General features: G+C 44.4%; 1 protein-coding gene across 2 annotated transcripts; it reads right to left on the reverse strand.

The window, feature by feature from the left end:
• Positions 1 to 6172: 6172 nt before the first annotated feature.
• Positions 6173 to 16633, reverse strand: LOC136549464 (actin-related protein 2/3 complex subunit 2A-like). Of its 2 annotated transcripts, XM_066540757.1 has the most exons (10): positions 15886 to 16632; positions 15696 to 15762; positions 11916 to 12123; positions 10858 to 11027; positions 10683 to 10760; positions 8688 to 8820; positions 8520 to 8611; positions 7396 to 7452; positions 6622 to 6693; positions 6173 to 6424 (listed from the first exon to the last, which is right to left on the reverse strand). In XM_066540757.1, the coding sequence occupies exons 1-10, from the start codon at positions 15945 to 15947 to the stop codon at positions 6392 to 6394; spliced, it is 972 nt and encodes a 323-aa protein (XP_066396854.1). In that variant the 5' UTR covers positions 15948 to 16632; the 3' UTR covers positions 6173 to 6391. The 2 variants fall into 2 exon arrangements, with proteins under 2 accessions (XP_066396854.1, XP_066396856.1); XM_066540759.1 differs by lacking the exon at positions 10683 to 10760 and having other exon boundaries at positions 15886 to 16633.
• Between the last annotated feature and the right edge of the window lie 3154 nt (positions 16634 to 19787).

The raw sequence follows: 19787 nt of genomic DNA on the forward strand, positions 1-19787 counted from the left end.
CCTCAGCCAGCCCAGGAGACTCAGGAGAGTCAGGAGACCGAGCCGGCACCTCAGCTACGCCGCTCGAGTCGTACCAGTGCTGCCAGTTACACCGAGGCCAGCTACACAGCGCAGGGGTTCACGCCCTCCGCCCAGACCACAGGGTCCGCCTCCAGTGGTTCACCTCGACTTGAGGGCCGCTACAGCCAAGCAGGTTCAGCAGCTGCGGTTTGTTGAGTTTGAGGTTTGGTTTCCTCCGAGGAGGGATGAGAGAGCAGCTGAGGGGTTCTACACGCCACTGCAGGAGGATTTCTACAATGCATATCTCAACAGTGGGGCAGTGTTCAGATCACAGAGGGTCTGTCAGATAGAGTCCATTGTGGCAGTAGCCGGAGAGGGGATTCGGCAATATTTGTCATATTTGCCAGGACTGTCAGATCTGATTGGACGGATAGGGATATATGTACCTTCTTGGGTTCGTCAGTTTTATGCCTCGCTCTACATCGATCCTCATCACAGATTCATTCACTTTGCCTTCAATGGCAAAGACTATAGAGTGACGAGTAGCAGGGCCAGAGAGATACTGAGACTACAGGAGCAGCTTGTAAGGATGCATGAGGTTTGCTATGGACATCAGGAGCCTCCCAGGCGTCCTCATGGAGGGCAAGTGCCCCCCTACAGATTTAGTGCGGCATTGCTTCAAGGAGCCTTTTGGTGAGGGGTCGAGCAGGAACCCCAGTGACTTGACTCCTACAGCGAGGATACTAGAGGCCATCATCAGGAGGACACTGCTTCCTAGGTTGGGATACAGGGAGGGCCTGACTCGCTTACAGCTCTGGCTTCTCAATGCCATCATGCAGATGAAAGTGTTTGACATCTAGGACCTCCTTCTTTTAGAGATGGAGGATACTATAGCTGAGGGATTCAAGGGTCGCAGGCAGGCTTCCCTATGCTCACTGGATCACGTTCCTTATCCGTAGAGTTGTGATTGATAAGCCCCCTGGCATGATGGATGAGTATACAGGTGCCACTACAGAGTTTCCAGCTTACAACCTGTCATAGAGGATCAGACACGCCACTCCTCCGGCACCCAGACAGCCTAGCCGTCGTCCCGACATGCCAGAGTCCGCAGCTCAGCAGGACGAGATCATCAGAGGGATTGCAGCCACTGAGGAGGAGGAGCTAGAGGCACAGCAGGAGGTGAGTGAGTACAGTGACAGCTCCGACGACGACTACTAGCCTATACCTCAGATGCCTCCACGCAGACACGATGCAGAGGCAGGTAGCTCCAGTTCTGCTCCACCTGCTCCACAGACAGACCCCGCTCTCATTGCTATTCTTGAGCGGATGCAGCAGGATCAGACACGACAGGCACAGGAGACAGCTACAAACTTCGCACAGTTTCAGGCTCGTCAGGACGAGTTTCAGCGGCAGCAGCAGCTCCTTCAGCACCAGCAGTTACTCATGCAGCAGTAGCTCATGGGATTCATGCAGCATGTAGTGACAGCCATTGGGATCCCCCTGCCACAGACTTCGCCCCAGCTTGCACAGCCTCCTACCACTTTGACGACTCCAGCAGTACAGCCTATCGGGCTTCAGAGTCAGGGACAAGCCTCCAGCTCAGTTTCCGTCACCTCCTGTACAGGTGTCCCAGTGGTTAGCTTCACCTGGTGTAGCCCCGCAGTTCACTCCTTATCACACGGGTTTCTCACCAGAGCAGACGTCCTCACTATTCGTGCCTGAGTCGTCAGTCTCCAGGAGTCTTGGAGCATCATTCAGTGAGTTGACCGGCATGCCTACTCCGCCTCACATGCATACTGCCGGTCCGTTTATAGCAGCTCCAGCTATCATGACTACTCAGAGGCTCCCCTCGTCTGTCGCCTCGTCAGATCCTACGACAGACATACTTGCAGCTTCACAGGCAGCACCAGCTCAGACCCAGACCGCTTCAGCGACACTTTCTGCTTCAGAGGGTCAGTCAGTTCAGAGCTTAGGGTCAGATGATGATGGCGCCCAGTTCCACCTTGCTCCACGTACTTCAGCGCCTGACTCGTCCGCTGCAGCCCCACCGTCCGACCCCTAGGTTTTGGTGTTTGACGCCACAGGGGGAGAGGGTTTGAGTATGTAGACTTAGGGGGAGTGAGTTTCAGGGGGAGCTAGTTATCTAGTATTAGCTTATTATATACTTTTAGAGTTTTATTTGTGTGATACACTATTACTTATGCATTCGTGTGTTTACTTTCATGCATACTCTTATTTATATGTGATAGTGCTATCTACGTGGTTGTGATATTTGACATGTGTAACTTCTACTTTGCTTTATCTATATGTCATATCACCTGTGTAATGCTCATTTGTTTTTGCTTTCGCGTTTACACTTCGAAGCAAATGAGCTTTGTTATTTGTACTCATGCTTAATTCATATTCTTTGAGTACATTGTGTTGGCTTGGGTCATATAAGCGTGACTAACTCTTTTGTTCTTATTGACAAAAGCTTATATGAACCAAGCCCGTCAAAAACCTCACTCCATAACATACTCGAGGTGGTATTGTCATCAATCACCAAAAAGGGGGAGATTGAAAGCATCTAGGCCCCTAGTTGGATTTCGGTGATTAATGTCAATACAAGATTACTATGACTAACGTGTGTTTTGCAGAGACAATTAAGTTAGGTCATGGTAATAGAGATCGATTGGGCAATCGAGGTTGTCATGCCCCTACAATGGAAATCGTTTCGGTTTTCAAAGGTTGGACGACAAGGTTAAGGATAACTAGTTCTAAGTGTCAATTGGAGTTGGAGAGACACTTAGAGTAGTTTAGGACTTTGTTTTTTCCTTTGGCCGTACTATGAAGGGGGGTATGAACGGGTAGCTTGACCTAGTTAAGTCTAGTGAGTTAGGTGTGGTGCACACTTGTTAAAACTAGCTCTAGGTAGCTCCTATGAATGCCTAAGATCTTTTGGAGCAAACTTCATTCACATATGTTCGGAAGTTGGAAGTGAATGGAGGGTCAAACACTGACCGGACGCTGGCTCCGGTGCAACCGGACGCTGGCCGCAGGGTCCGGTCAGTTCATTTAACCAAGGGGATCAAGTCTGGTGTGACCGGACGCTGGGAGGTCATGTGACCGGACGCTGAGGGCCAGCGTCCGGTCGACTCCAGTAAGGGTCCAGACTTGGAAAAGAGTGACCGGACGCGTCCGGTCAGTGTGACCGGACCCTGTGTATCCAGCGTCCGGTCGTTTACAGTAAGCATCCAAGAGCGACCGGACGCGTCCGGTCGGTACTGACCGGACCCTAACAGCGTCCGGTCATCACTTGAAAACTGGTTCGCGGGTTGAACTGACCGGAGCGTCCGGTCATCACGACCGGAGCGTCCGGTCATCCCGCAGAAGCTCATAACGGTTCGTTTTTCAGGCTGGCTTATAAATAGAAGCTCCACTCGTGAGTGGAGCATCTTTTGCTCATTCCAACAGCTGAGAAACACGTTTGTGAGTGCCAAGAAGAGCAAGGTCCTAGTGAGGTGTTTGTGATTTGAGAATCCAAGAGAGTAGCCTCACTAGCAAATCAAGAGTAGCAAAGTGTGCATCCATCTTCTCATTAGGCTTCGCGTGGTCAAGTGAGAGTTCGTGCTTGTTACTCTTGGTGATCGCCATCACCTAGACGGCTTGGTGGTGATTGGGGGTTTGGTGTTCACCCGGCGGAGCTTGTGGGTGACCCAACTCAAGTTGTGAGTGACTTTGGGTGATTCGCCGCGACGGAGTGTCGAAGAATCAACCCGTAGAGAGCACTTGATCCTTGCGCGGATCAAGGGGGAGCTACATCCTTGCGCGGGTGCTCCAACGAGGACTAGTGGGGAGTGGCGACTCTCCAATACCTCGGCAAAACATCGCCGCGTTCCTTTCTCTCTCTACTTACTTTGAGCATTTACCTTGAGCAATTCAATACTTGTTTTTACTTCCATAAGAATTGCTTGCTAGAGTAAGTTTGGAACTTAGGTTGAGAGGTTGTTGTGCATTAGTTTGATATAAACACTTTTCTAGGCACAAGGGGTTAATTGGGCTATCCGTAGGATTTGATTATTGCAAGAAAATTTAGAATTAGCCCAATTCACCCCCCCTCTTGGGTATCTTGATCCTTTCACACATATTCATAGTGTGACCCTTATATCTGACATTAGCATCAGCTCTATACCATTTGAGATATTGGCCTACTTATGTATTTATAATTGAAGTCTATGTTCCAAAATTACCCAACGCGTCCCTCTTCTAATTGTCAAAGTCACATATGCCAACTTGTGACATACTGACCTTACGAACAACTAGTACTTGCTTAAAATATCACGGAAGCAAACGAAAGAAATGAGTAAACATAATTAATCTAATAAAAAGTGTTATGCTAACTGACTATCCAAACAAATCAAAAAGCATTCACTGAACTGAACTGTGAATACTATTCTCAAAAGCCTGAATATTCAGAAGCTGCACATGAAGCACTTAAGAGCTAAGACAGCTAGCAACCGATGGAAAACAAACAACTACTACAAAGAAATCTCTGAACTGACTGAAACACGAAGTCTGCAGCTAAGCTTTACCTGAACTCTCCAATGGTCAGTTACTACTGACACTCTAAAATGCAGCTGCAGTGCACTATCTGAAAAACAAAAACAGAGGATTATAGGTGGCGGCGGCAGCAGCGTGACGAGGGCAGGAACGATCCAAGAGTGGCGGCGGCGGCGTGACGAGGGGCTGGACAACAACGGCTGACGCGAGCGATGGAGACGGCGGCGCTCAAACCGTAGCAGCCATGCTTTCCTGGGCGAGGCGAACGGGAGCAGCGAGGAAGGACCGAGCGAGCGCCGAGTAGACGGGGAAAGAAATAAACGGGTGCGGAGGAGTTTTTTCTGTCCCCCATCGATTGAGAAGGATAGGGTCTAGAAAGTCATGCGCTTTTTCCAGCTCTCATGACTTCAAACGGGTGCCGGGGTTAGACGGGGAAGCAAACTCATGGGGAGTTTCTCCATCCGCGGACCGGCGGCGATACCGGCGGGTTTTCGCGTATCCAAAAGAGCCCCTAGGGAAGTTGAGAAGCTACCTACAAGTATACTTCGCCGTTTTACATTTTTTTTTTAATAAAACGGTTAATTAGATCAAGCCATGATAACGCCATAATTTAGGTATTTAGTGTATTTTTATTAGCAAAGTTTGGACTTAGGAATTTCCAGGCTTCTAAACTGAATGCGTTGAAAATTACTCCCTCCGTTTCAAAAATAATTATAAATCTTAAAGATTCTTAATTTTGACCAGATATATATAAAATGTACTTATATTCATGGTACATATAAATATCATTTAGATTAATCATGAAATATGTTTTCACAGTAAACTTAATTAGAGATCTAAATATAGATAATTTTTTCTTTAAACTGAGTTAAAATTAAGATCCTTTGACTTCTCGGGATGTGAGATTTACGTTTTTTTAGACAGGAGTCAGCCTGTTCGTTTGGCTGTGGCTTGTCATAAACGATTGTAAATTTCCAGCCAGAATAGTATTTTTCTCTCACATAAACCAGCCAGCAATATTTCTTCACGAACCAGCAACAATACGAACCAACCAACCGAACAGACTGAGTATAACCATGGCCCGTAGTCAACATGGCCCAACTGAATGTGTTGAAAATCGTAGCCGTAGCCAATATGGTTCTTTGGGGCCAGTCAAAAAACCACAGTTGTGACCTCTGATTCCAAGGGACGCCAGAGAAATCAAGTTAGGCGGCTGCCTGCGTTTCATAGCGGTAACAGCCAGATCACTCTTGGTTTCTTTTTCATTTTAATTTCTCAAAATTATCCACAGTAGGCCCAGGAAGACAACAGCTAACAGCATGCTTTATAAAATGGATGCGGCTGTTCGACGTTACTCAGCCAAAGCTGTACCGTGAGTGATCATGTGATTCAATCACGCCTCAACTCTCAACTACATCATGTGATTCAAGAACACCACATTTATTAATGTCAAAAGGAAGATCAGACTCAGACACCTCATGAAACGGGAAAAAAAACACGTGAAAAGATACGGCAAAAACTTTCCATGCATACCGATACCTACTACTTGCACCAAGAGGCAGGCAGCAGGCTCTTTGGTTGCAAAGCCTGGGAAAGACTTGTCCGGACGGTCCGTGAAGGAGATGGGATCATGGAACTGATAAGCCGACAGATTCCAGGCTAGTAAATATGCAAAAGCAACGCGAATTTACACTAAAATTCAATGCCATGGATTTAACCGGTTCTGGTTCCGGTTCCGAGCCTTTGCTCCCAAAACTGAACGGAAGTAAGCTTCCCACAACAGAAGTCATTAACCAAATGGTACAGAGAGTATCCATCAGGTACAGTCAAACAACATAATTGTCAATTCCCTTCAGAAACGCGAGTCCCCTTCATTCTTTAGGCTCTGCGAGGATGGTAGGAATCAATGATCGATAAGATAATGAGCCTGTTCGCTGGTTGGTTTCTGGGCTGATAAGCCCGGCTGGTGCTGGTTTGTTATGAGGAAAACACTGTTGGCTGGTTGATAAGTCCTGGCTGAAACCAACAAGCGAACAGGCTGAATATATGCATAAATGATAGCTATTTGCATGAAGTACAAACCAGTCTTTTGAAAGATCCACCGTGTACCAACTTCTTCAACTTCTCTGCATCGGACTTCGCTCGGTCCAACGCCTGCAGTACAAAGCACATCAAGAAAACATTGCATGTTGCAGTAGCAAATAGCAATCAGGATTTCAATTAGTTTCTAAATTATTTCCTAGCCATTTTGTTTCATTGTATCCATCCATTAGATGATACTGAATTTATGCTATCCCTTACAACTCCTTCCCTATGGGTAGCTTCCATCAAACCACCGTCATATGCTTACACTGCTGCTAAAACAACTCATCCTGAAAGGATACTAAGAGTTACGATTTATAAATGAACTATGTGAGGTTAGTGGAGAACTGGAGATATTGAATTCCTCCAATCACAATATAAGTCTACATAAGTTTGTCCTAGGTCAAACTTTTTTTTTAACTTCGACTAGAAACATTTATAAAATATATTCCTCCCTCTGTCCTGAAACCACAATATCTCTCTACAATTAAAGGAGGGTTACATGTGTCATTTACTTCATCTCACAAGTTGTCCTAAAATTCCTAGGATACCTTATATTTCAAGAGGCAGGGAGTATCTTAAATGGAAAGAGTTATATATTATGACAACCATAATGAATCTATTATGTTCAACCTTGTGTTATCACTCTTTATAGAATTTAGATATTGATGGTCAAAGCTAAAAGACAAGCCTAGATGCACTTATAATTATGACCATAGGAAGTACAAGATCTCTAGAATGGCCTAATCCAATAAAAGAATGTTTTTATTCTACCTGGATCAGCGACTCAACCCTGCGCCTCATCCTGGTATGCATGAATCCTTCAGAACACTGGTACAGGAAACCATAGCAATTGAGAACTTGCAAAATTATGAGTAACAGTTTAGTGTAAATCTAACAACAAAAGATCATAGAAGATTAATAGTTACTGTGAGCAGAAATTGCTTCCAAAAGGAAATAGAATCAAAAGAGAGAACAATGAAGGTATGGGTTTGTTTATATTAAAATAATATAAGTACAGTTTGACACATGATAATGTATGCTCCTCTGCATCTCAGTAATAGTGCAAGATGGGGTTGTTAGCGCCCCCCCCCCCCACACACACACACACAGTTTTCCTTCTTAACAAAATGACACGCACCTCTTCTACGTGTTCGAGAGAGAGAAAAAAACTAGAACATCCAGCCTTGATTCTAGATGGACATGGAAACACTTAATATGAGCCAATGGTAGTCAAGATGCAGAGTATTGAATGCTTACTGGTAAGCAGCCAACAACCAACACAATGCACAAGCAGCACGAATATCAAATGTTACCAAATATAGTGCTGTTCAAACATTGTGACTGCTAGGTATGCTTAAGGAAACTATTCCCAATTGCTCCCAAGAAGAGTCCTTTGGTTCTGCAATTACAGAATGATCCAGAAGTAGGTTGTATCACCACTCAAGCCAGATGGTAATATGGGAGCAAAGAAGAGTCCTTTGGTTCTATTGTTCTGACTCAGAAGCTGAAGTGTACGCTGTGAACTGCCCCCCAAAATTTCCTTTCTCTGCCCCCATCTGTAACAATTTTTTTAGATGATTTACCCAAATCCCAGGACTTCTTTCAAAATTTGTATTTTTATATATGGCGCAATCATGATCAAGAGACAGTGGTGTGTGTTTCTTTGGGTAAATTAGAGGCATGGAAAGAAGAGTGTCACATATTACTTGGAATAGGCCACAATGATGTCATTTGAAGAAAACAAATCAATTCAGTTCCTGTCAGTCAAATCCAGCCATTCATATGAAATGATCCAATTCACCATGACTAGTAAATTCCCAAATATTCAAGGGAAGCTGCTGGTAGTAACTCAGTAATTCTATATAAATAAATGACACCAGATTGAAGGGCCTTACCTTTACATGATAGCTTACATAAGCATGAAATGTCAACAAATTCCAAACTGTTCTATCTAGCTTTTTACCTTCAACATGGCGAGGGTAAACAACTGCACAAATCAAAAGTCTGTGAGGCAAAATTAGTTTCATGGAGGAACAAGGGATACTAGGAAAAGTGTAAATTACCGAAAGTAACAAAGCCAGCATTTGCATTCAGTGCATCAGCAGATACTCCTTTTAACTCAAGAGGTGGTGCTGGAGACCACATACAAGAAGGAACATTATTAAGTGCAGCAGTTCGTCTTGCCTCCACAAATTCCTAAATTTAAACAACAGCAAGAAAAAAGAGTAAGCAAGATGCTCCCATAGACTGTGTCATAACGAAAGGGCCTTTGGCAGGATAGTAATGCCAAGGCTTGAACAGGGTAGCTATGCCAACAAAAAGTTTTTTTTTCTCGAACACACAGGAGAACTGCGTTTCATTTCATTAATAAAAATGCCCGAACACTACGCACTCCCCACCCCCACCCCCACCCCACACAAACCACTACACCACGAACTTTAAAAGATCAGAATAGAATCACCATTGCAGATAAGACATGACCACGACACTCAAAAGTACGGAGGCCTAAACCAGTGCTATGACCAAGTTCTTGAGGTCCACAGCCTCAGCAGTGCACCAGGTGCTAGCAATGGGATTGCGCCGGCCTGCACAGGTGAGCAATCAGCTCACTCTCACTCAGTCTCACAACTCACGGCTAGAGGTAGAAGATGAACTGAACTTGAGAACACTCAACACACGTGAATGGGGCTGCTGAACTGCAGCTGGCTGGTGTATTCACCTCTTATTTATAGCCGAATAGGAGTACAGAAACCAGCCCTAGTGGCTTTGTTACAACCTAAGAAAAAGACTTGACTTGTAGTCAACTCTACTGTCCTACTTGGCTGCTAAGCCTTTGCTAGGAAATTGCTATGCAGTTGCAAGGAATTTGAACTGCAGTAGCAAGAAACTTGGTCTGCAATTGCTTGCAGACTTCTCTGGACAGCAACAGATTATCTTACACCAGGCAGCCCCTTTATCAATCACCATCCTGACCACCATATCTACAGGAGTACCATTGCTGAACAGTGAACACACAATCATTGCAATGCTTCCATAGCTCCCAAGCAACAAGGATGATGAGGGTGTTGTGTCCTTTCCTAGATTGTTTGTCAACTCTTTAATCGCTTTGCACCACCAGTTAGAGAAGGGGAGAGAGTCTAACAGAGGGATCAAAGCCTGCAGCCCAAGTTTCTGAGTAAAAGATGAACTACACTTGTCTTGCAACAACGCATGAAGTTAAGAGATGCTGGATGGTTTCCTCAGCCTGGTCACAAAAGGGGCAGGAACTAGGGTGTGGCAAGACTCTTTTCTCGAGCCTATTTCCAGTCTAACATCGGTTGAGGTCTGCTACACATATGAAGAACTTACCATGGTGCAGAGCCCAATACTTGCAAATGCACTTCCAAGGCACAAATCTGATAGAACCCATGAAGTAAACATTGCCGGCTGACCTACTGGAATAATTGCCCGATTTTCATGAGTTTCCAAGAGTGTTGGTCCTGCCAACCATCTTGTAGATGAAAATTTTCCAAAAGACCCCATAGTTTCAGATACTCATCAATGGTGCGAACTGAGAAAACCCTTGACATCCCCTATCCATCGCCTATTTTCCAAAGCTTAGCTCATTGTTCTATGGTTCTGTGCACGACAAAGGACAAGGAGGATGAGATTGGGAGCTATTTCAGCCATCATTTTTCCTTGCACCCAACGATCTGTCCAGAATTTGGTCGTTGTCCCATCCCAGAGCCATATCAAACAAAGCTTTCGCATTTGGTCATTTGGATGAATCTGCACATTGAGCCCTGCCCAAGGCTGACTAGGATTGGTCTTTTGGAGCTACAACCAACAGATACAGAAGTGCCCACAGAAAGTAAGAGTTCTATTTGGGCTTGGAAAACTCCTTAATTGATGTGTTGCTGCATATATACATTGCAGCATGAATTGTAGCATTATGATAGGTTAAATTGGTCTTTAGTGTCAAATGTACTTGATACGATAAACATAAAAGACAAAAGACCATGAAGAACACTAGGCCAGGAAGCTGATCAAAGAAAAAAAAAAGGAAGCATCCAAAATACCTGCAGGAAGGAAGTTGCTAAAACAATATCAATGGAGTCCTGGAATCTCATTGGGTACATGATAGTAACTTTATCTGCCTGAAAAACTAACAGTGAATCCCATTTGTTGCAAACGAATAAAATTAGTACAGCACACTTAAGTGATAATGTGATATTGTTCTTCCTAAAGTTATACCTGGGGAGCAAGGAAAAAGGATTCATTAGGGCGGTGAACAAGAGCAACAAGTTTGTCAACATTAGGTGCAACTGCCCTTGAGGCTAAATGTTTCAGCAGGAGCTTCAGTGGTGCACCCAGCACAACCTCTCTAATAGATGCAATTTGTGTCAAAATAGCATTCCTTTGCTCTGGAATATAGTAAAGAAACAAATGGTTAGAAGCTACCAATACAGAGAACATGACTTAAATAGAAAAATGATCACATTTCAGAAGATGTCATTGGCTTTGGCAGGCTTATCATAAACGGATACACCACAGATAAGGTACCCACTGACCGAATTCTACATACTGAAGATAAATACAAGGGCCTAAATGTAAATGTGATGGATGAAAAATAGAAATATGAAAACTCCCACATCATCATCAAATAAATGTAACGAAATAGACATCGATGAAACCAATTATGATGGCCCGAAAAAACACCACAACATTTTAGCAGTGCAAAGCCACTTTTATTCCAATAAACAGAAAAATATTTTAGTTTAACTGCAATAATAAATTAAGAATAACAATTGATGAACAAAAAGTGTTTAGATAATTGGATGGCATTGTGTAACAAATCCAAAGATGCAATTAACTTTAAATAAAACAAGCATCTATATCTATAAATAAAATGTAAAGAACAAACTGAATAGATCTATCTGGAGCTCTTTGTTACCTTTTTTCCTTTGAGGTAACAGTGACTTAATCTAGTCAAAGGACCCTTGAATCAATGCAAACCTTAGACAACTAACCACATCGTACATTCGCATGACATAAGAAGCATCTACTCATATACAGAGGAAGATGTTTCCAACTAACTAATAATGAAATTTTGCTGATGAATGGCATCTAAAGATACACAAACGATCAGCAAGTTTGAACATGTTGTTCAGCAATACAGCTATAACCCTGGAAATGTTACAGTAAATTGAAATTTACTATCGGAGACACTTAAAGATACAAAGAAGCATCAACCAATTTGATCATGCAGCACAACAAGACAATTAATAACCTTGAGAAGGAAACTCTAGAACCTTCATCTGGCGGAAGTTTTGTCAAATTTATCTTCATTGTGAGATCAAACCCATCCTTTGGAGGATCAAGAATCTGCACAACTGGCCCATAAGCTGCTTTTATAGCTTCAATGGCACCAAGTGGAAGCCCATCATACAGAATCGCTTCAGGAGGTGGCAGAGGCAAAGCAACTGACAACACCATTACCTTTGGATTCCTCATAGAAAACTGAAACCAAAGCCCAGATTCATTAGAATTGTGATGTTGAGCATGAGACAGGTGATAATCCTAATGTCCTAGGTGTACATGACAGAGTGATGTCCATATTCATTTCAGAAAATAAGAAAATGCAGCTTCCACACCCAAGAACTTGAAAATTGGATGAAAACCTGCTTAAACTAGAACAATACCAACCTATAAACTTGAACACACTTTCAGCTGAAATAGTAATGCTCAAACACTAGCAAGTCCATATTTGTTTTTTTTTTTCTCGAAAACGCAGGAGAGCTGCGCCTCATTATATTAAGAAGAGAGTAAAGGGCAAGAGCCCAAACAACACCACACACACACACATGCACGCACTCACACCCCAGCAGTTTCAAGGTTTACATTAGCGCCCGTGACATAACTACACAATACAAAACACAGAAGAAACTTTTACTTGCACCATTAACTAAGTGCTTGTGACTAATTACATGGTTAGTATGTAGTGTTATGGCAACCATTCAGTATATGAAAGAACTCAAGAAGTAAGAAGGTGACAGCATCTTATTCATTGCTCTTGTGAACAAATAGGTAATTTGAGGTTAAAAGGGAAATGCTATCAAATGGCACGTACCAAACTGGGAAGAATAGACCCAATTAACTACTGACTATTGTTATATTCTGTAGGATTAACACCGCAAACTTGTCATTAGTGATATGGTCTTAAATGTAATTAGTGCGTATACCCCCCAAGTAGGCCATGATGAGAGTGCTAAGCAGCTTTTCTGGGAAGACTTAGATCACTTGGTTAGAGCTGTCCCTAGTAGCGAGAAGCTCTTTATAGGAGGTGATCTTAATGGCCATGTAGGTACATCAAGTGCAGGTTTCGAGGCGGTTCATGGGGGTTTCAGATATGGTAGTAGGAACCAGGAGGGAGAGGAAGTCTTAGACTTCGCCATAGCTTTTCATCTGATGATAGCTAACACTTTCTTCCGTAAGAGACAGTCCCAGTGACCTTTAGTAGCGGTCAGTACTCTAGTCAAATCGACTTTGTCCTTACAAGAAAGAGGGATAAACGAACATGCGTGGACTGTAAGGTGATACCTAGAGATTGTGTGGTCGCTCAACACAAGCTGGTGGTGGCTGACTTCCGCTTTCTGGTGCAAGCGCGTGGGAACAAACAAGCTAGGGTTGCTAAAACGAAGTGGTGGAAATTAGAAGGGGAGGCATCAAAGGTCTTTAAGGAAAATGTCATTGAAGAGGGCCCTTGGAATGATGAAGGCGATGCAAACAGCATGTGGGAGAAGATGGCAACATGCGTTCGGAAGGTCGCTTCAGAGGTGCTTGGAGTGACCAAAGGGAGTGGATGCGACTCGAAAGACACTTGGTGGTGGAATGAAGATGTGCAAAAGGCTATTAAGGAAAAGTAGTGCTATAAGTGCTTGTATCATGACAGGTGTGCAAACAACATAGAGAAGTACAAGGTGGCAAAGAAGACTGCAAAACGAGCGGTGAGGCAAAGGGGCGGGCCTATGAGGACCTTTACCGACGTTTGAGTACGAAGGAAGGAGAGAAGGACATTTACAGGATGGCTAGGGCTCGCGATAGGAAGACAAGGGACTTCAACCAAGTAAAGTGCATAAAGGATGAGAGGGAGCAGCTCTTGGTGAAGGAGGATGAGATCAGACATAGATGGCAAGAGTATTTTGATAAATTGTTCAATGGTGAGAACGAGAACACCACCGTTCAGCTGGACAACTCGTTTGATGACACTCACAGGCGCTTTGTGTGGAGGATTCAAGAATCGGAGGTCAGAGAAGCCTTGAAAAGGATGAAAGGGGGCAAAGCGATGGGTCCTGATGGTATCCCAATCAAGGTGTGGAGATGTCTCGGGGATATAGCTATAGTATGGCTAACCAAGATGTTCAACGATATCTTTCGATCGAACAAGATGTCTGAGGAGTGAAGAAGAAGCATATTGGTACCAATCTACAAGAACAATGGAGACATCCAAAGTTGTACTAATTATCGGGGAATTAAGTTGATGAACCACACTATGAAGTTATGGGAGAGAGTCATCGAGCAGCGCCTGCGAGGAACGACGCAGATATCAACAAACCAATTTGGTTTCATGCCCAGAAGGTCAACCACAGAAGCAATCTTCTTAATAAGACAGGTTATGGAGCGGTTTAGAGAGCAGAAGAAGGACCTCCATTTGGTTTTCATTGACTTGGAGAAGGCTTATGACAAAATACCAAGAAATGTTATATGGTGGTCTTTGGAGAAACGTAAAGTCCCATCAAAGTACGTGACCCTCATCAAGGACATGTACAACAATGTTGTGACTAGTGTTCGAACAAACGATGGTAACACAGATTACTTCCCAATTAAAATTGGACTTCATCAAGGGTCAGCCTTAAGCCTATATCTCTTTGCTTTGGTAATAGATGATGTTACCAGGAACATACAAGGGGATATCCCTTGGTGTATGTTGTTCGCTTATGATGTAGTGTTAGTGGACGAAAGCCAGGCAGGAGTAAATAGGAAACTAGAGTTATGGCGGCAGACCCTCGAGTCTAAAGGTTTTAGATTGAGCAGAACTAAAACCGAACACATGAGATTTGACTTTGGCTGAGTTGTACAGGAGGAGGGAGATGTGAGTTTGGAAGGTCAAGTAGTGCCTAAGAAGGATACCTTTCGGTATCTGGGATCGATGCTACAGAGGGATGGAGATATTGATGCGGACATTAGCCATAGAATCAAAATATGGTGGATCAAGTGGCGACAAGCTTCTGGCATTCTCTGTGACAAGAGGATATCACAAAAGCTAAAAGGCAAGTTCTATAGAACGGCGATTAGACCGGCTATGTTATATGGAGCAGAATGTTGGCCTACAAAGATTCGACATATTCAACAACTGAGTGTTGCAGAAATGCGTATGTTGCGATGGATTTACGGTCAAACAAGAATGGATCAAGTTCAGAACGATAATATATGTGATCGCCTAGAGATAGCACCAATTGAAGAAAAGCTTGTCCAACATCGGTTGAGGTGGTTTGGCCATGTCTAAAGGAGCTCCAAAGAGGCACCAGTGCATTGTGGAGTCCTAAGTCAAGCTAATAATATGAGGAAAGGTAGAGGAAGACCGAAATTGACACGGGGGAGACAATAAAAAGAGATTTGAAAGCTTAGGATATACCTAAAGATCTATGTTTAAATAGTAGTACTTGGAAGGCACCTATTGAAGTGCTTGAACCGTGACTTGGAGCTCTTGGTGGGTTTCAACTCTACCCTACCCTAACTTAGGACTGAAAGGCTATGTTCTTGTTGTTGTATTAACACTGCAAACTGTATATATTTTTTTGGACTGAAACACCGAGTAGATAGCCACCTTAGGATCAACTGTTCAATTTGCACCAAAACCAACCTCGCCAAAAGTTACTACCCTAAGAATCTGACACTGATTAGGATTGATGCCAAAATCTGTCAAGCCATTGCCACCATGGTGGTATACGTATCACCATCCATTTGTTGCCAAGACTTGGCACAATGGCCCCTGCTTTTGACGCAAATCCATGCGACAATATAGAACTCACCTGGATATGATACCGGACATCGTCGAACTCTACCGTGTGACAGTCGATGTCCATGCCCTTCTCGCCGCTGCATCGCACCGAAATCGCATGAAATGAAATTAAATGAGATTATTGCAAACAACATGCCACCAGAAGCAAGATGTGGTTCTGTTCTCTCTAAGCGAAAGCAAGATGGCAGCGAGCGACATACCTGATAACACGGTCTTGCAGGATCCGGAGCAGGAACCTCGATGGGGACTGAAGCAGTATCATCTTCCACGGCTCTCCTCCCCCTCCTCCTGTCAACCAGCCTTGCGCCCAGGGTTCCAAAAAGCGGCACTAAGCGCACGCTTCAGCGCGCTGAAGCGCTAAGCGGACAGGTAACGCTTCGCTTTGGGGCATAAGCGCTCCCAAAGCGGCGCGACCGCCTTGGTGGAGCAGCGGCTGCTGGCTCCAGCCTTGGCGAGGGCGCGAGGCGACTGGCGAGAGGCGGGAGGGGGAGCCGCTGACGCCGCCGCCGAGCCTGGGACTGCCCCGCCGTCGCTACCGACGAATCTCCGCAAAACGCGCTGAGAGAGAGCTGCGGGAGATGGACGAGCTGAAAAAAATGTAGATCTCACCGGCTCCTTCTCCCTTCTCACGCGGGATGGACGCCGCTGCCCCTGGATCCACGCGCTGCGGCTCCTCCTCCCTCCTCACGCGCGTAGCCGGCGACGGAGAAGAAGCCCGGCGGCCAGGAACGACGGAGGGAGGCGGGGAGGCGATGAGAGGCGAGACGGCGCGGGAGGCAGGGCAGGAGGGGCGGAGCGGAGGAGGCGGATGCGCGCCGTCGCTCGGCGGCGCGACGAGAGGCGTGGGGCGGTGGTGGTAGTCCGAGCGGGATCGGTGGGGCCGCGGAGAGGAAAGAAGAGTTCGTGATGCGCCGCGGGATCCCTGGTCTCCCCAGAGCGATGGGATAAGGGAAAGAACAAAATAAGTAATAATAAAAGAAGAAAAAAGAAAAAAAAACAGGGGCATTATAGATAATAGCTAAAAATACACGCGAGTTGCACTGAGTTAGGCCGTTTAGATTTCAAAAATTTTCAACCCAAAATATCACATCGAATCTTACGGAACATACATGGAGTACTAAATATAGACGAAATTAATTACACAGTTAGGTGAGAAATCATGAGACGAAACTTTCAAACCTAATTAGTTAATAATTAAATATTAATTACCAAATACAAACGAAAGTGCTACAGTAGCCAAACCCAAAAAAATTTTGGAAACTAAATGCGCCCTTATTATCCGTTTGTAGGGATGATTGGTGGGCTTCCAAAACATGTCAAAGCCGAAAATTTAGCAAACCATAATTTTAGCTATTGTTTGGTTTGGTACTACTAAAATTTGTCTATCTCTCACATTTGACTTGTCAAATCTATGGCAAAATTTTTACCAGCCCACGGATCTTACTTGCAGGTGGCACTGACATACATGAACTCGAGCAAGAAGCTGAGAGGAGCAAATATACGGCCCTATTTGACAAAGCTCCCAGAGCTCATTCTCTGCTGAATCCAGCAGGAACTCTGTCAAACATTTTTTTTAGAGAGAAGTGATTCTCCGCTGATTGTGTGAAGTGATTCTCTATTGATTGTGTGAAGTGGTTCTCTAAAATGAACTAAGAGGCTGGGAGTTGAAAAAAATAGCTTCTTCTGATTTTGCGATGTGATTTTTCATAATGATTTTGAGAGATTATACTAAATAATCAAAGAAAATTATTTTCAATCATAAAATCACTTTTATTAAAGAATCAACTTTCCTAGATAATTAGAATCAAATAGAGTTGTACCAACTCACGACTCGTATGGGAGGGAGAGATTTTTTTTTTTTGCTTCTTTATTTGTATATGGGTCTGAACACCTCACCCAAACCTTCCAAGAGAAGCCAAACATAGGACATGGATAAAAAAACTCATATCTTCGTCCCTAACCTACGTCACCTTTTCCATCCTCATAACTAAGGATGGCAACGGGGCGGGTTCGGATTGGGTGGAGTGCCTGGGCACCCGAAACTGAAACCCGAACCGAAAATCTGAATCCGACCCGAAAACCGATTCGGGTGATAATCCATCCCTAAAACCGAAACCCGCGGGTACCCGAAACCCGACGGATTAACCGAAACCCGAACATGAACAACACAGTGCACAGTATACCAGTCTTAATCAATACAGTAACAGTACAATACAGCAACAATTTCACTAACAATTTCAGCAACAATACCAGGTGAGTACAGTAACAATACAAGTCTTAAACACCAAGTTCAGGGACAATACAACAACAATTTTAGGGAGAAGTTCACAGCAACCCTTCTGCTTGTGAAAATTAAGAGAAACCAATAAGCTCTGCGGGTTCCTAATGGGCCTTTAGTAGGCCGAATTATTTCGGGTACCCGATGGAGCTCCGCGGGTTATTTTTCAAACCCGCCCCAAACCCGTGGTATTTCGGGTATCCAAACCCGAAAAACCGTGGGCGAAAACCACGAACCGAAACCGAAACCCGCGGATATCCGACCCGAAACCGAACCGCTGCCATCCTTACTCATAACCCAATCCCAATTCGCATAGCTATCCAAACGGCACCTTATGGTAAAGAAACGTGTGGGTGTAGTGGAACGTGGGTTTGTGTTGAATTAATGGGCTTCTAGCACTTGCGCATTCATGCCGGGAAACACGCAGTGTCATAGAACACACACGCGTGTGGTGTACCTGACTTTTTCTAGAAAAAAATTCAGAAAAAAGGTGCAACGCCAGGGTTTGAATTCTGGTGGGTAGCGTCCCACTGGACTGCCCTACCACTGGACCACAGACCATTTTGTCTTTATAACATCTTTTGACAGATCAGCAGATAATCTAATGTATGTTGGATGTTTTGAGTTCTATGTTAGGGTGTATTATATGTTAGGACCTCATTAGTGTGTTCAGGGTCCAATTATATAATCAAGAGGCTTGTGAGATAATGATTGGGGTCCATTTACAGCCCCTAGATGCACTTTTCTAAATACAAGCCCTACCAAGGGAAATTGTGAAAATCTCCCCTCTCAACTCCCGTATAAAAAGGGGAGAGGGACCTAGCTGTTATTCATTTGCACTCTCTCCATTGCTCTCCACTCTCATCTCTTATTTTTTCACTCCAAGACTAAAAACAATTTTCAATTTCTGCGACAACAAAACATTTAAGCATGCTTTGGAACGCTTAAACACATTTAAACTTTAGGCGATGCGTCACCGCTCGTTTAGCGCTTAATGCTTTTTATAACCTGGTTGCGCCTCAGCCCCTCAACCAGACAAAATTCTCTCAGTTCTAGAAGCGTGCAGCAGTCGGATAGTGATAAGCTGCGGCGTAGCACTGAGGCTGAAATTTCATTTAGTGGTCATTTAGACGGATCTAAACTTTAGAAAATTCCGCATTTAAACGCTACCTCAAAATAAACATGCATTATTGCAGTGACCGATCCCAAGCGAAATATATCCCATTCCTACCTTTATAGGAAGAAATATTAACAATTTCAGTCTGTTGGTATGTCAAACTTAACAAAAATGTATGTATTGTGACCCAATTGACAAGCAATATTGTCTCATGCAAACAACACCACACATATCGGATAATGGAAAACCAAATACTATAGTTGCTAGGGTCTACCTTTGGCAAAGGAAGCCCAGATCTGGACGCCGACGATGACAAGGGTCGGGTATGACCAGTAGCCACGACAGAGGAGGGTGTGGGACGACTTTGCTGGGTGCCGCCGGCTTCTCTCCCCTCCACCGTGGCAGTTCTTCTCTACACTGCCGAACCTGATCCAGGAACGAAGGTCGCAACAGATGGTGGTGCGCCTGCACAGCGAGGGAGGAGGAAGGAGAGAGAAGAGTCACCGGCGCTAACTCGGTCACGATCGTCTCTGGTGCGCCAACGCTTGCTGTGTCGACCACGGTGAAGGAGACACAGATGGAGGGGGCACACATGCGAGTCACGTGGACGCCTCGTCCCAACTCCGAGTAGGCTGGACCCGTCGTCGAATTTGCACCTACGTCCCCTCCGTCTAAAAAAATATGTAATTCTATATTTGAATCTAGTT

Source organism: Miscanthus floridulus, chromosome 4 (genome assembly GCF_019320115.1).
Source record: "Miscanthus floridulus cultivar M001 chromosome 4, ASM1932011v1, whole genome shotgun sequence".
Taxonomy (NCBI): Eukaryota; Viridiplantae; Streptophyta; class Magnoliopsida; order Poales; family Poaceae; genus Miscanthus; species Miscanthus floridulus.